This window comes from Oreochromis niloticus, linkage group LG13 (assembly GCF_001858045.2).
Source record: "Oreochromis niloticus isolate F11D_XX linkage group LG13, O_niloticus_UMD_NMBU, whole genome shotgun sequence".
Taxonomy (NCBI): Eukaryota; Metazoa; Chordata; class Actinopteri; order Cichliformes; family Cichlidae; genus Oreochromis; species Oreochromis niloticus.
Window position 1 is genome coordinate 2,653,782 of NC_031978.2, and position 17,224 is coordinate 2,671,005.

Below are 17,224 nucleotides of genomic sequence, written 5' to 3' on the forward strand. Positions count from 1 at the left end.
TAATGTTGCGTAGATAGAAATAGGCAGAACGGGTGAGATTATTGATGGGAGATTTATAGGACAGTGAACTGTCTAGGATGACACCAAGGCTCATAACCTGAGGAGAAGGGAAAACTGTGGAGTTATCGATAGTGAGAGAGAAATTATTTGACTTCAGTAGGTTGGATTTAGTGCCAATAAGGAGGATTTCAGTTTTATCCTCATTGAACTTTAGAAAATTAGAGCCAGACCAGGATTTTAGTTCAGGTAGGCATTCTGTAAGGGAAGAAGGCGGGAGGGAGGAATCAGGTCTGACTCACTTCAACAAAAAAAGTGAAGATCAAATTTGCGGAAAATGGTACCAAGAGGGAGGATGTAAATTATGAAGAGAAGAGGGCCTAAGACTGGAGGTTTGGGGTACACCAGAAGTGACCGGAATAGACGAGAGCGGAATGATTTCAGATGAATAAACTGGGACAAGGAGATATGATTGGGGGTGTGTCGGAGATGCCAAGAGAGGAAAGTCTGTTTAGAAGGACGGGGTGAGAGATGGTGTCGAAGGCTGAGCTCAGATCCAAAAGGACGAGAATGTTGAGAAGACCAGAGTCAGCTCCGAGTAGAAGATCATTAGTAACTTTACGTAAAGCAGTTTCTGTACTGTGATATGAGCGAAAACCAGAAATCTCTCGTAAATGTTATTATTAAGCAGGTGTGAATGAAGTTAAGCTGCAACTGTTTTTTCAAGTGTGTTAGAAATGAAAGGTAGATTAGAAATCAGATGGAGGTGTTAAAGGACTAATTTGGACCATACCAGGGGCCAAAAGCCCCTTGACAACATAGCCCCTAGGATCCTAGGGGTCGACACACGCCGCACCCCATGACCGATTTAAGCGGACATAGCTACGAGCTGCAGCCATGCTGAGTCTCCATTTCAGCTTGTGTTCAAGACTTCAAACTATATGCCAGTTTTTCCATTTAATTTCATTTTATTTTATCTATTTATTTATTTTTTAACCTTTATTTAACCAGGAAGATCCCATTGAGATTTAAAACCTCTTTTTCAAGGGAGACCTGGCCAAGATAGGCCGCAGCAAGTGTCTCACAGTTGCAGAAATTACTCAATTAAACACAGGCAGCAACAACACACAAGCAAAAATAAATGAAAAACAAAATAAATAAAATTCAAATAAATATTAAAAAAATCATTTAAAATGACAATCTAATTGAAACAGTTGCCCGTGTTAAGGTTGGCTGTGTGGCAGGCAGGCAAGGAGGAGTGGTGGACCCAAAATGCAGGACTCAGACTCAAGGGATGAACTCAAAATATTCAGCTTTATTTGCTGGCACGGGAAAACGAGCATACAAAGCAAACTAAACTGGGAAACAACATAAACTCACGGGAAACACAGGGAGATCCACACAGCATGAGGGACGACGCGACACTGACTCAAAGAAACACAGGGTTTAAGTACACTGGGAAGTAATCAGGAAATGGGAGACAGGAGGGAAACACAGCTGGGGCAAATCAGGGCTAGCAAGACAGGGGAAGCTGTCACTACCCGATCCGTACCGGAAACCCGATCGGTACCCCGCATGCGCGAAAGGTGTCTACTTCCGGTCGAAGCATTTTACGATAGTTACGGTCAGAGTATCTGTTAAGATGTTAAGAATAATAAGTGTCTCTTAAAATGTTTCCGATAATGAAACATTTAATATAATGTAGACAAAAACAAAAAAATAAAAAGATAGTGACGGATCAGGACTCCCCGATACTTACTGCGCATGTGCAAAGTCGGACCGTACAAATCGGGTCTACCCGATCCGTACCGCGCATGTGCAGGGGTTTTCTTCTTCTTCTGTTGGTTTAATGGCAGTTTACTCCCCAGTGTTCGAGGATACCGCCACCTGCTGACCGAGTGAACGAACCCTATTGTAAACTGAATTAGCGTCATTACAAACGTGTGTTAAATTTGATTTAGTGATAGTCGAGTGTGTTTATGCTTGTCTGTGTGGAGAGGATTGATTGGAATAGTGATGATGATGTCCGCCATCACTGTCAATTGTCAGTAAACACTTCATCTGGCTGATGAATCTTCACGTGATACATTACAAAGTCTGTATTATTAACTCTGTAATTTGGGACCATTCTTCTTATTTTACGGCGCTGTTGTTCAATCGGGGGGACGCTCGATAAGGAGAAAAGCATGAATTTGTTTGTAAATGGATTATCCACTGTTTAAATGTCCCGGTAGTCGAAAAGGAGGCACAGCTGTTGAGAAATGCTAGGAGCTAACTGGGCGCTAACCGTATCATTCAAATATATTGAATGTCGCAATGTTGGCAAAGAGAGGAAGTGACGTAACATTCGCGCATGCGGGGTACCGATCGGGTTTCCGGTACGGATCGGGTAGCGACAGAAGCAAAGCCAGATACACTAACATGAAACACGGACTTTCAAAGTAAAACAGGAAACATAACAGAGACGCAAACTTAACAAGGGGATACAGCCGACAGGGGAGACAGAGCAACTATAGAACACAGAGACATAAACCATAAGACAGAACTCTAAGAAAGAAACCAAAGACTAGAAATGATAAATAATATAATTGTCACGGACCCGGTTCCGGGGACTCGGGGTCCGTGAACAGTGTGGACCTTTATTATTATTATCATTATCATTATTGTTATTATTGGATGTATGTTTGCGGCACTGTGCTCTTGTGTTCCATGCTGGTGTGTGTTCGTGTGTGTCTGCGGGTGTGGCTGGAGGATGAAGGACAGCCACCTGCAGGCCTGATGGGTGTGGTCCTGCCGGCTGCTGGTCACGCCTATGTTCCCACACACCTGCTTCTGATCGTCGGGGGAACTACATAACAGAGCGATGGGGCTTCCTCCGGCGCAGGATCGTTGAGTTAGACTCCATGTCAGTGTTTAAAGTGCTGTTGAGTGTATGCCTGCTGGAGTTGGTGCCATAACGGCTGCATCTGTTGTTTTTCCTCAGGAGGAGAGCGGAACACTGGACTGCAGGACGCACGGGGTGTGCGTAGGCACAGGGGCAGAGAGCACGGGATACCAGCACTTAGGAGAAGACACGTCACGGGAGTCAAGGGAGCACTCAGGAGATTTATTGTGTGGTGTACATTTACCTCACTGTAAATAAATGCACTGCTCATTCCACTAAGTCCAGCGTTTGGGTCCTATCTCCTACATTCCCCACGGTCTGCCTGCCAGACCGTGACAATAATAAACTCAAAAGCCCTGGGTCAACGACCCAGGCATCCTAACAGCCCGTTATGGACTTGGCCTCAAGGATTTTTAGTTTAGATTTAAAAGCACTTAATGAAATGAATTCAGTCATTTTCCAGTCATTCTGCAGTTTGTTCTTGTTATTGACAGGCCGCTAAAAGCAGAGTTATGATAAAAAAAATATATACAATTATTTAAATACTATCTTCACGTTTTGTGTGGGAAGAAATGGTGAAAACCACATTTTCTAAGGACAGCGCTTGGATCATCATGTGTGCACCACCAGCTGACAGCTGCTATGAGGTAAACATGCTGCTGTACATTTTGGACAAACATCTACACTTTGGTCTCATCTGTCTGAAGGACATTGTTCCAGAAGTCTTAGTGTTTCTTGATAATGTAACTGCTGATAGAAGCAGCAGGATGATCTGTAAGGTGTACACGTCAACACTCTCTGCTCACATTCAGACTAATGCAGCACTTCCAAGTGCAGAGGGATAATGAGCCAAAGCAACAATGTCACATTCTAGGAAGATACATTTGATTTCACTGCTTTATGTCTCAGTGAAATCCACCAATTCCAAAAGTTAAAACTATGCCCCAGTCATTCTTGAGAGGATTATGTACAAAAATATATTTTAAAAAATCACATCTTGATTTTATTTAAAATGAGAAAACAAGTGTGTGTGTGTGTCTTTGTGTTGTAGGGTTCACAATAACTCACAGGCCAATGCTATGATGCAGCAGGCCACTGTCATCCTGCAGGTGGAGGAATCCATGCCCCTCCTGCGTCGTTTCTACAACAACCAGTACATCTCCAGCCACTGCTTGCCGTTGGTCGAACCCTCTGATGATGGCATCACAATAAAATTGCATTACCATGATGAGATGGGACGAATTACAGTGCAGATCAAAGTGCGTTTCTGAAGAACAAATTCTGATCTAAAGTCCTGTGCTTCAGGTTCTTATGGTATCTGTGCGTCTGCAGGAGGTTCTAGACCAGTTCTTGGTCCTGCAGCAGGAGGCGGAGACCACAGGAGGTCCACGGTGAGATTAGCAGAACTCCATCACTACTGACACACAGTTCTTCTTCATTCAGCTGCTCTAATGTGGATTTCTCTCATTCAGAGTCCAGATGGACCAGGACCAGCAGAACCAGCAGGCGACCCAGAGGAATAAGTGCCAGCAGAGCCAGGATCTTCAGGGGCACCATGATAAACAGAATCAGAACCAGGGCAAAAAAGACAAATTTAGCCAAATCCTACAGAAGCAGAACCAGGAGCTTCAGGCCTTGCGAGCAGAGCTGAAGGAGCTCCGGGCTCTGGTCTTGCAGCTGGTTAAAACCAAGACCAACTCTGTATAAGAGCTGTGGGTTGGACTGGGAGGAACGTCAGAACCATTGTTTCATGTTTCTGTTTCTCCAGAAGCTCCTCTGGTCCGGGATTTCCTGTTTAATTGTTATTTACAAACTCTCATAAATGAAAATACCAGTGAGAAGTTTGCTAAAGGTTCAGAGTGTCATTCATCTTTAACTGTTTAACTGTTCACCTGCATCCAACTCTAAAGTCCCGCCATTTGGCAGCCAAATGGCTAAAATATAACAGGACACTGGAGTAAACTCTCAACTCTCACACTTCTGTTTAATAGGGCTGCCACGATTAGTCGACTAGTCACGATTACGTCGACTATTAAAATCGTCGACGACTAATTTAATAGTCGACGCGTCGTTTGAAGCTTTGTAAGATCCCAAAAGACGCAGGAATAAGTAGTAGTATTTAAGAGTGTAATAACGGACTGAAACAGAAGATGGCAGCACTGCATGTACAAGGATGCCAGCTGCCGTTAAACCCCGAAGAAGAAGAAACTGTGTTCCAGAATTCATAGCGCGGCCCAGCGCAGTTGTCAACAATGGCGGCAGCTAGTTAGTTTTAATATTACAATTATTATTCTTTCTGGGTCACAAAATAAACGTTTAACATATTTTCAGGTGTACATTTTACGTCCAATGGATGCATGATCTGATTAGTCGACTAATCGCAAAAATAATCGGTGACTAGTCGACTATCAAAATAATCGTTTGTGGCAGCCCTACTGTTTAATGAGTTTTCTGTTTGACGATTATTCAGCTGTGTGAAAACTACAACTTTAATCTCAGCCAAACAAATCAAACACTGAAAAAAGCCAAACAATAACATTTTTAAGTTATCTGAGTGACTTATATATCATGTTTAACCTGAGTAGCAAAAGACCGCGCGGGGGGGGGGGGGGTTTGAAACAGGGGCGGATGAAACAGGGGCGGATCTAGAGAAATTTTCTTAGGGTGGCAAAGAAATCAAATGGGGTGGCAAAATCAAAGCCTTTTTTTTTTTCAAACACATATGCAGGTGGTTACATATGGTTAAAATGATTCAAATGCAGTACCTATACCCATTTTTCATATAAATATAGTCTAGAATTTCATTATTGTCTGTAGCCCACATAATTAAACACTTTAGTTACATAAAACATGTGAGTTTTGATGTTATGTACTGTATAGCCTGTATAATAAATAAATATTTAGCCCAGTAAGTATCCAGAAAAGCTACACAACATGGGCGCTTCATTACAAACACAAGTCTAACTTCAGTTAGAAAATAATCAAATTGTTACATGCTTAAATTACACAAAATGTCAGAAATCTGCACTGTCAAAAACATAAATGTAAACCTAATTTTTCATGATTTGTTGGATTAACCCACTGAGGTCCAAAATATAACCAGTCATTTTTGACATTTTTATTTCACCTTCGAATTGTTTAATTCTATTTTTTCCTGCCTTGCTTGGTATCATTCTTTTCAGCTCAGCCTCACATGTCTGAATTTAGTTGTTTTTTCATTGACATACTGTGTTAACACAACTGATCTGAAATCACACAAAAAACTTAAAATCCTAGAAGGTTTTTTTTACTGCAAAAAACACAGACATGTTGAGTCAATTATTTTTATAACTTGAAATGCAAATATAAATTGTACATTTTGAAAACGTATGCACACATTTTGTAAACAAATACAACTATTTATCTAAAAATGCAGCCAATGCACCTGCTGTTTTTTTATTTTGTACAACCATTTAAAAATATTACTAAAGCTAAAATGAGAGAACAATCAGTTCTCGCAATAAGATGCCCCACAAATGATGTGTGCCAGTAAAAAAAATTATTTGCCCACCACAAGACAGAGGAGAACAGCACAGGGATAAACCTGCAGGCCTGACAGCAGGATGTCTATCACTCCGCTGGTTTTCTACCTGCACACTCCAAAGTGCCTTTGTGAATTCATTAGTGTCCTCACTGACACACAAAACAAAACAACTGTTGCGGAGTATAGCATGGTGGAAAAGAATGGAGAGAATCCTCCACTAAACTTTTGGGTTGGCATTACTTTAGTTTTTTTGTATTATTGCATGCTTTGGTGGTGGGTTTTTTGTGTGTGTTTGGTGTGAGGTGTGGGCCACACCCATGTGGGAGTGGAGATTCTACTCTAGTCCAGCTGCCAGCTATTTGGAGTTGAGTACAGGGAGCAGCTGATTGGGAAGGATTGGAGCCCTTCTCTATAAAGGGGAGAGGAAACAGGGGGGGGGGTTGTTTTTTTTTTTTTTTTAGTAGGACACTGGTGCAGCAGGGAAGCCTCGGAGACTCCAGGATGAAGTGTCCACATTTTAAGGGAAAGGATTTTTAACCTGGCCTGGTTTTGCTTTTAAAATAATCTGAGGATGTTGGAGGGAGGACTCATTTTAATTTGGATTTGTGTGGATGTGCTGGGAGGAAAAACACTGGATTTGAGACTCTCTGTGCCCATGGAAAGAAAACTGGCCAAGTTTTAGGGAAGTTTCAGCTCAAGAGTGGAAGCCCCAGGATTTGACGTGGAGACCCACCCTCGAACGACGCCAGACCTGAAAAGGTGGGTGACAAGCCTTTCTGAGGAAGGTGCAGGATTCATGTGTTTTTGGCTGCTTGTTCTTCCAAGGGACCACCTTTCCCCTGTTTGTAACAACCCTGACCGTGGTGGCTTTGGGCCTTGGATACCTGACCAGAGTTGTCTTCAGCCAGTAGTTTGACTCTGAAGCAAAAAATAAATGTCGTGTACCCCATTGCAGTGTGAGTGTGGTGGTTCCTTATTGGTCAATATTAGAGCTTACTACTTTCTTGTACGGAGGCAATTTTGGGCCATATGTAACACAACGACTACACACTCCACACCAAATGTCACAAATCTCCCACATCTAAAAACTCGCTCGCTCTGTCTCGCTGCCGTCACTCCCAAAACTTTTCCCTCTTCCTAAACAACCAAATCCCACGTGTTGACTTTTTTAAAAGTTGGTTGACATGGTCCATTTTTCCACCAATAGAAAAAAGTCACCTCTTTCCTTTCTTTACTGTTTTCGCACTGTCCTTAGAAAATGCTTTAACAAAAAAATGTGATGACAGTATTTAGAAAAAAACGTGTCTTATATATTTTTGTATCATAACTGTGGATTTATTGGCCTGTAATTAACATTTAAAAACTGGTGTATACTTTGAAGTCCAAACTTCAACACGGGCTGAAAGACTCAGCGTGGCTGCAGCTTGTTGCTGTGTCAGCTTAAATCAGTCATGTGATTTGGAGGTGCAGCGTGTCCGTGGACCCCAGAGGGATAATAACACTCACCTTCCTTCCATTTCCGGAGTGTAACATCCAACCACCTGTGTGAAATCTGACGTTTCCGTGGTGTTGTTCAAAATGTGGTCTGGCACAGTCATAGGCATGGCTTTCTACTGAAAACAAGAAAAAAGCCGGTTGGTGCTATGGGCTGAACCATTTGTTTATGGTGGAGGGGGGGAACACTATGCAATATATTCAGTTTTAGCATTTATCTGTAACTATGCTAAAAGAGTTAATGCCATCTTATTTTAATAAACAACACTGTCATATGCAAAACTAGGGTGGCAAGAGATCATTTTAGGGTGGCACTTGCCCCCCCCCCCCCATGCCACCCTTCTAGATCTGCCCCTTGTTTGAAAACAATGTGCGGGGAGTTTGCTGTTCTTGCTGGCTCTGGTGAGCCTCAACCTGGTCAGCTGTCGAGCTTGTGTTTAAGAGACGTCGGAGCACTTTTGCAAATGTGAAGTCTTGATAGAGCAGATATTTGGAGTTTACACAGCTACATTCTCGCCTGAAAATATCTAGGTTTTTTGTGACCCAAGAGTAATAACAGAAACTGGAATTGGTGGGGCCGCGCTATGAATTCTGGGATATGATGGGCCACGAAGGATACACCTTCGTGGCCATCATTCAAATCCGGGGAAAAGGAGGATGCATTTGTCGGCCGCGTTTGGAGGAGTCTATGACAGCCTTCGTCGCTGTGATGTAATCGGCCTACAAATGCGGCTTCAGGAGGATGCGGCACCTGAATTTGGACACAGCTAGAAAACACCATTTCAAGCTCCTCCCACACACGCTGTGCTAATTCATGTCATCGAGCGCAACAGAATTGGCTCATGTTTCCTGTCTGCTGATTACCACGCCTCCTTAAAGTAACAGGAAGAGACCAGCAGCGATGGAGCTTCAAGAAACATGGAGAACTTCCCAAGTGAAAAGATATTAGTGTTAGCAGGTGTCCAGGTTCACGTGTAAAACTCTAGGTTATGTACCTGTGTTAAACATATCCCCACTTTAAGGTGAGTGGCTGACGTGGTTACCTGCAAAGAATACCATAGACTGACATCACCTACACACCTGCAGCTGCAAATGTCCGCCGTGGTAACTGTCCATGATGAGAACAACAAGTGTCTGCAGCTGGTGCTCAGGTGTGGCCTGTAACACAATCAAAAGTAATTACATTACATTTGTTTTCAGTGGACTACTGTAATACCATTACTGTTGAAAATATATATTCAACTTGTCTCTTCAAAAAGGGGGTTTTCCACAAAAAATGAAAGTTGCTAAAGTTATTCCCATTTACGAAACAGGTGAAAAGTATCATTTTACAAATTATAGACCAGTGTCGATCCTTTCCCAGTTCTCTAAGATACTGGAAAAACTTTTCATAAAAGGATCTGACAGTTTTGTGGAAAAACATGAATTGCAGACAAATAGTCATTATGGGTTCAGAACCAACAGATCAACAACTTTGGCATTGAAAGACTTAATGGAAGCAATAAGAGAATGTATAGATAATAAGAGGTACACACAGAGGTATCCCCCCCCTCTGTCCCCTTCTGGCTGCCTCTGCCTCAATTTTATCCCACAACTTAGACATTCACATTACTCACACTCTCATAACACATACATATAGGATCTTGGGGGTGGGCACGCCACACAGAATCCAAATTACCATCAGGGTGTACACCTCACCCCTGGCGTCGTTGCCCACCTCTCAATTTTAAATACACGTAGACATTGAGGGCTAGCAGGAGGGGCTATGCGCTTACCTGCTGCTCTGGCAGGTAGCTCCATGCCCTCCTGGGTTTTAAATGCACCTTAGAACGCACATGCATCAACACTACATATGAGCGGGTGGAGGGAGGTTTGGAGTCTTCACACACCCCTGTTCTCTGTGGCCTGCTGGAGCAGGGGGGCTGGTAGGAGGAGTTGGCCGTCCGACTGGGGTCTGGAATGTGGGGCCTCCCTGCTGCTACGGAGTCGGGGCGGTCTGCTTCTCCCCACCGCAGGGAAAAGGGTAACACCACCTGGGTCTGGGTGCAGTTTCCCCCTCCAGGGGCAAGGGTACCCAGACCCGGTTCTTAGAGTACGCTTGGGGAGAGTGATTGTGTGTACAGCGTCTCTTTATGTCTGTCTCCACGTTGGTTGAGTGTGGAATAATTGCTTATGAGAGCATGAGGGTGGGAATGGATGTTTGTATCTGTGTGTGCCTGTATGTCTGTGTCTATATGTCAGATTGGGTATCAGACGCCACCTCTCTGGGGACATCTCAGGCCCTCCAAGGTTTGGAGGCCTATCTCCCCCACCACTTCCCCTGCCGGTGGCGGACGCCCTCAGACATCAGTGCGTTGGTGGTTCTGTGTGTCCGGGGGTGGGCGCCCAGGTACACACTGGCTCACTCCTTGGCGGCTGCTTGTCGGGGACTCATCTGGGACTCTCCTCAGCTCTTTCTGGGATAGTGACGCGGCTGCCCCTCTGTTGGTCTTCCTTGGTCTCTTGTGTTCTGGGGGCCTCTGGATGTCTAGAGTTTTGATCTCCTCCATACCTGCGTCATGCCCTGGAGGACGGGGCAGTGGCCCCCCACACCCTCTAGCAGATCATTACATGAAGGAACCTTTTAAAAAAAAACAAAAAAAAAACAAGCGCGTCCATGCTCACAGGTGTACACACAGGTGATCACACACAAACTACACCCTTTTTGGCTCTTGCCTCAAAGCACACTGTGCGCTGTCGATCTTACGTGCTGCACAATAATGTTTAATATTTAGTATTTACTGTCATATTCCCATAGATCATTGTGATGATGTTTATTACTCTCGTTTTCTTCTGCTTGCTTTCTTCTTTCTTTCTCAACAGGTGATCCAGGTGATCGATATATGTATTTTTTGTCTGCTTATTCTGTTGGTTTTTGGTTTTTTGCCCTTTTTCCCCGTCCCTCTTCCCCGCTGTTTTTCTTTCCCTCTTTCTTTCTCCCCTTTCCTTCCCCCAGTCAAGTCTGTCCCGTATTCAGCAAGTGAAAATAAAATAAACAATAAAAGGTGAATCAAATGGACCATTACGGCAAGGCTGGGATGGTCCATTTGGTAAAGTAAATCCGTTGGGCATCTTTCTTCGCCTTTAGACAATAATTCTGATGGCAAAAGAACCAAACGGGACAGGTTAAAAAAAAAAAAGAGGTACACACTCTGAGTTTTCTTTGATCTAAAGAAGGCGTTTGATACGGTTAATCATGAAATTATATTAAAAAAACTGGAAAGGTACGGGTTTAGGGGAGTGGTTTTGGACTGGTTAAAAAGCTATGTAGGGAATAGGCAACAATATGTACAAATAAATAAATATAAATGTAATTTGATGCATATTGCTTGTGGAGTACCTCAAGGTTCAGTATTGGGTTCAAAAATGTTTATTATCTCCATAAATGGTATTTGCAGTCTCGCAGATTTTAAAATTTGTAATATTTGCCGATGACACAGATATATTTTGTTCAGGTGTGGAATTGCCACAGGTTTTGGAGATAATCACACAGGAATTAACGATATTAAAGAAGTGGTTTGATATAAATAAATTATTATTGAATCTAGATAAAACCAAATTTATGTTGTTTGGAAACCAAAAGAAAAATATCGAAGTAGAAATATGTGTTGACAATGTATATTTAGAAAGAGTAAATGAAATAAAATTTCTTGGTGTGAATTTCTTGTGAATCTGCAAACGTAACCTCTCAGTCCTTATTTATATGAAAGTAACTATACTGTGGTGGGGCTTGTTTATTTGTTTTGTTTTTTGTTTGTTTGTTTTGTCTTTGCTTTACTTTTGCTTCATATGTTGTTTATTTAATTTAAAACTAAAAGAAAATGAAATCAATGAGAGGTAAAACTTGAGGGGGTAGGGACTAATAAGTGTATAATTCTGCCTACTCCTTTTCAAACAAAAGAATGGAGTGATATTTTGTAATGATTGTGAATGCACATGTTTGAAATAAAAATGGACTGAACTGTTCTAAACCCATCTTAAAACATATTTTTTTCTCTTTGGCTTTCTCTTTGGGGAGGGATAGCTCAGTAGGTAGGTGGTGTAGTGGCCCCATGATCGGAAGGTTGGGGGTTCGAATCCACTGAATGGCTACCCTGAGGCACCCCTGAGCAAGGTACCGTCCCTACACACTGCTGCCCACTGCTTCACTGAGTGAATGGGTTAAATGCAGAGAGGAATTTCCTCACGGGGATCAATAAAGTATACATTATTATTATTTCTATACTGCATGAGAGTTACCAATTTTTTTTATCCGAATTTTCTTACCTGTTTGATGATGTTAATGTCATTGTTTAATTATTACGTTGTACAGCACTTTGGTCAACTCTTTGTTGTTTTAAATGTGCTTTATAAATAAAATAAAATAAAATAAACTCAGTAATCACATGACAGTTTCTAGTCCAACATTATGTCTTTATTGATGCTACAGAAGTTCTTCAGCTATCATGAAGGATCCAACATGTCCTTCATGCCTCCTCAGGACAAAAATCTTCCATGTTTGACGACTGAACTGAAGTCAGTCCAGAGGCAACACGCCAACATCTGTAAGCCGATCTCACACCAACGCCAGCCTGAATGTTGTTACCTGTGGGATCGTACATCTACTCTTGTTCCTGCAGCAAATTCTCTGCAAACGAGTAATGAGCAGTGAAACAAAGTAATCTATTACTTTTCTTAAACACAGCTCAGTGATGCTGATGTTTCACTTTTCTGCAGTTTAAAAGTCTGATCGATCATGTGATCACCAAAAATGCACTTTGCTACTTTTTAAAAACATTCAGACTCGATAAACAATAAAAGTAGTGCGTTTACTTTCAAAAGCGGCAGCCAATCAGAATGCGGAGAGGGCCTGGGAAACTTGTCACTTACCTGTCCTGGGGTCCGTTCTTCGTACCTCGCTAAGTAAGTTAGCTGGATTTGATTGTTGACGATTTCGCGTGATCTTGGATCGTTCGGTTCTCCGAAGCTCATCCGGGACTTGCTGTCATAGCAACAGATCCGTAAGCGTAAACCTGCTTGGGAGCAGGCTTACTTTATGTAAACAGGATTAGATCGCGGCCACTCAGGTATGTCCGCTTCATTTATACGAAAGCAACAGCGATATTTCTCCACTGTTTTTCCATAAATAAATATTATCAATGTAACTAAAGCACTGTAAAATGTAATATTGTGTTTAATTAAAAATATTAAATAGGCTGAACTCAATTTTTATCAATTTGTTATTAGAACTCAATTTAAATAAGTTACCAGTACTTTTTATGCAAAAACGCTGATAAACTCCATTTATTTGAGTTGTCTTAACTTAGAAAAACTAAGTAAGCTGGAAGTTTTGCTTCTCAGTGTGGAAGGATGAAAGATATGGTTTGAAAATGCCACGTGACTACCGTCCTCCTCCCTCTCGGATCAGTCCGCATGTTCATGGTGCATTTTTTATGGAATATGTTGAGCAAACCTGGAGAAGCGTCAGCTCAAGATATTATTGTTGTCATTGCTGTGGATCTTTACCTGATACACTGACTTGGTGAGTAAATGTTTACTCTTATTCAAACTGATTTTGTGGCTTCTCTTAGTTTAGCACCAGGTTTAAAATCTTGCTAGCTAGTTAGTGTTAGCCTAGCGTTGCTGCTGCCGCTGGGCTCATGTTACTTAAAAATTAACACCACAGCCTTAAAAACCTTACATAAAACTACGTGGTGAAATTTTCTGTTGATTGTTTGAAATAAATAAGTGAGATAAGAGCCCAGACAAAATTCTTCGGGAGGTGCAGCCTTTAGGGGTGGGGTAGGTGTGGGATGTGGGGGGTGGATAACAGAGCTCTCCGAAAACGTGGAAGCACTTTTGCAAATATGTGATATTTTGATAAATTAAGTAGATATTTGAGCATTACATAGCTACATTCTCGCCTGAAAATATCTTAAAAGGTTATTTTGTGACCCAGAAAGGGTAATCCGGGGAAAAGGAGGATCGCATTTGTCGGCCACGGTTGTCGGAGCCTGTGCGTACTTGTAAGCGCGGCAATGGCGGAGGAGCGCCGCTGAAAAACTTATTACTTTTTCTGGGTCACAAAATAAACTTTCAAGATATTTTCAGGCGACAATGTAGCTGTGTAAATTTCAAATATCTGCTCGATTTATCAAGACATCACATATTTGCAAAAATGCTCCGACGTTTTCGGAGACGTCTATTTTTTTTTTCATGCTTTGTGGCAGCTTTAGAACATCTGTGGCATCTATTAATGTCAAATCTAGCCTTTATTTAACAACATAAGCAAACTCTATGTTACAATGATTGCACAGCCATTAAGGATAAAATCAGTTTCTGAAAAATGTTCTGTTTTTTCTCCCTCTGCTTGCTTCTTACTGTCTTTGAGGCTCGGGACCAGCACTCCTGCTGTTGGACAGAAAGACATCAAGTGTTTTGGTTTTCCAATATATTAGCAACTGTCAGTGACATTTATATTAATCAGGCTGAACTTTAATCATACTTTAGATTAGCCTGTTTTACTTATTGTTTTATTTGTGCTTTGGTTTGGGGAAGTTTACTGATCTTTTCCTGTCTTCTGTTATTAGACTTGAGATATGACTGCACTATGCTGTTGCTGGTGACCACAGTTAATTCTACAAGACATGCTGTGTAAGTAAACAAACAACAGTTTGGTCTGCATTTCTTGAAAGATCACATCCCCCAAACTTAGTTTAGAGGGTCTACACTGTAGATAGTGAAGTCTGCAAGTTTTCTAACGGCAAAATCTGTTTTGTGCCCAAAATCATTTTGCACATCATTAGAATGAAAATTATTGGCCATGTTTGCATAGCCCTTTTTTAAAATGATGCTTTCATGACATTATTGTGTGTTGGGTGGTGGTCAGGGCTATCCAGACTGACAATTTGGGACATTGAATGTCACCTCTCCGGTGGGGAGGGAGCCTGAGATCGTCTAAATTGGAGTCTGTTTTATATCAAATGCAGAAAAAAATGTTTTAAGAAAGCAATTAAGTTCATGTTCCAAAAAATATGATTGTTTGCTTGCAGGACAACAGGAGAGATGAGTCCTCCGTCACAGATGGTGTGGTCAGTGAAGATGGTCGCCTGCAGGTTCAAGCTCATTGCATCTCTAACCCACATCCACTGCCACTGTACTGAAGGGAAGTTAAAGACTTTCTTCTGCACCTACATTTGGATCACCTCGATCCATGATAGTCATTCAGGCAGTAATGCCTGGACTGGAAACAAGCATCCTTAAAATAATACAACATTCCAGCTCATGTGTTGGAATGGAAAACAAATGTGTTGTTTAAATTAGAGACTGCACTTGTGACAGAACAATAAGTATTTTATTTTGATTATATAAGTAATGTAAGTACAAAACAAACTGTGGTAGACCTAAACTTATTTTCAGAATAATTACATCTGAGACTTTGTTTCATTGTAAGATTATAACAGTGATGGCAATATAATTGTTTGTTGTTCAGCAGAACAGTGTTCAGTATGTTGGCTGTTATACTTTGTTGTGTTTGAAAATAAAAGTTGGGCTGATTTTAACATCATTACAAAAATTGTTGTTAATTATTTTTAATCATATTCAGGTTACCACAAATTGTTTTTTCATTTAGTTGAACTTAACATGTTTGTCAGTAGGTAAACAATTAGTATTGTACAGTCAGAAATATCAAGTTATTGTTAATACTGCAGACTTGCAATGTATAAGTTGTCCTAACAGTCATCTTAAGTAAGCTTTACTTAGTTTTTTTGAGGCAACGAGTTTCCATAATTTTTTTGAGTTCTGGGAACTAACACGGCTGTACAGTGTACTCAAAATGAGTAAGTTGCCCTAACTTGGTCATCTTACGTAAACTTGATCCAATTTTTTTGAGTTCTGGGAACAAATGAGCTTGTACAGAGTACTCAAAGTAAATAAGTTGTCCTAACTTAGTCATTTTTAGCTAAGCTTTACTCAATTTTTTTGAGGCAACGAGTTTCCATAATTTTTTTGAGTTCTGGGAACTAATTAGATTTTACAGTGAGATAATGCAGTATTTGATTCTTTTATTGATTTCATACAGATACATACAGGTCATTTCCTAAAAAAAGGGAAATGTACTATTAATCATTCTATTTCATGTATTTGATTATTTCAGATGTAATTCATATTTTAGAGTAGTAATAGTAAAACACTTTGTGTAATCAAGATGAGAGACCACGGCTATAAAAGCGAAGGTGGATTTGGGAAGTCTGTCGCAGCCATGTCCTGTCCGTTTGTACGCGAGCAACCCATTGCGGAAGGTGCAAGATTGATAAGGAGAGTTTTCAGAATTCAGCGGATATTGCGGGATAGACAGGATCCTTTAGCTCAGCGCGACGGTGTGCTCATAGAGAGATATCGATTTTCCCGTGAGGGTATTATTTACTTTCTTTCTTTCTCTCTCTCTCTCTCTCTCATATATATATATATATATAAAAAAAAAACACCCAGCACGCCCCTGCGGGCGGTTTATCCTTCAAGCTCGGGTCCTCTACCAGAGGCCTGGGAGCTTGAGGGTCCTGCGCAGTATCTTAGCTGTTCCCAGGACTGCGCTCTTCTGGACAGAAGAATATATATATATATATATATATATCCCAACTTACTGTGCATGCTTCAGTCACCCCTTGCATGGGAACAGGTAAAAGTGATGGAGTGTTATGTAAAACTACACACAATAAAACCCACAATGTCAATAAATGTCACAGTACAAAAAGCCGGGGTGTGACGAGGGGGTGCAGGACCACCACCTGTCTTTATTTGCTCTGCCCTTTTCTTGGTTGCTGTTATAAACAAACAAACAGATTATTTCAGGGTCTCTTGTCATAGACTAAAAGCAATATAAGTGATAAATATTACCATTCTGTGGAATATTCTTATATTTCACTTTTACTTGTTCCCATGTTCTAGTGGGTCCTGTTGTGGCTCTAATGTGAAAGAGGATATAATGTAATATAATATAATAAATTACTTACGAGTTTAATTTGTCAGCAACTTTCTGCCAGCCCTCTCTCCTTGCTTTTGCAGCCTTTGCAGTGTTCCCTTGCGTTTTCATTAAACTCTGAAACTCCTGAAATCCCTCAATCAAGAGTTCTTGCTCTGCTGCCGAAAAATACTGAGCGCGCTCCTTCGACATCTTCGCCGACCAATCAAAGGGTTGCCGATCAATGTTTCTACTATCGATGCGTAGCCCCTTTTAAGCCACCCAGTGATCTCAGATTACTTCATCCAGCTATACTAATCGTCAACAACAGGTGTGTTCGGAGAAC

The 17,224-nt window shown here is 41.3% G+C and overlaps 1 protein-coding gene and 1 long non-coding RNA gene across 5 annotated transcripts in view; one reads left to right on the forward strand and one right to left on the reverse strand.

Moving 5' to 3' along the window:
* LOC106096795 (ankyrin repeat domain-containing protein 46) overlaps nucleotides 1-4,883 on the forward strand; it is a 17,944-nt gene extending 13,061 nt beyond the window's left edge. For 2 of the 3 annotated variants that reach the window (XM_025897223.1, XM_019367057.2), the window contains one exon: nucleotides 2,981-3,160. Coding sequence is in view for 1 of the 3 variants with exons in the window: in XM_025897224.1 (XP_025753009.1) it covers nucleotides 3,933-4,140; nucleotides 4,214-4,272; nucleotides 4,354-4,588 (502 nt within the window). In the remaining 2 variants the exon portion in view is untranslated. Of the gene's footprint in view, nucleotides 1-2,980; nucleotides 3,161-3,932; nucleotides 4,141-4,213; nucleotides 4,273-4,353 lie in introns of those variants that run through there. The other variant, XM_025897224.1, reaches the window with a different exon arrangement.
* On the reverse strand, nucleotides 3,983-16,980 carry LOC112841912 (uncharacterized). Of its 2 annotated transcripts, XR_003213384.1 has the most exons (4): nucleotides 16,931-16,980; nucleotides 8,979-9,056; nucleotides 7,911-8,017; nucleotides 3,983-4,072 (listed from the first exon to the last, which is right to left on the reverse strand). It is a non-coding gene; the product is annotated as an uncharacterized LOC112841912 (long non-coding RNA). The 2 variants fall into 2 exon arrangements; XR_003213383.1 differs by lacking the exon at nucleotides 16,931-16,980 and having other exon boundaries at nucleotides 8,979-9,297.
* Nucleotides 16,981-17,224: the final 244 nt, after the last annotated feature.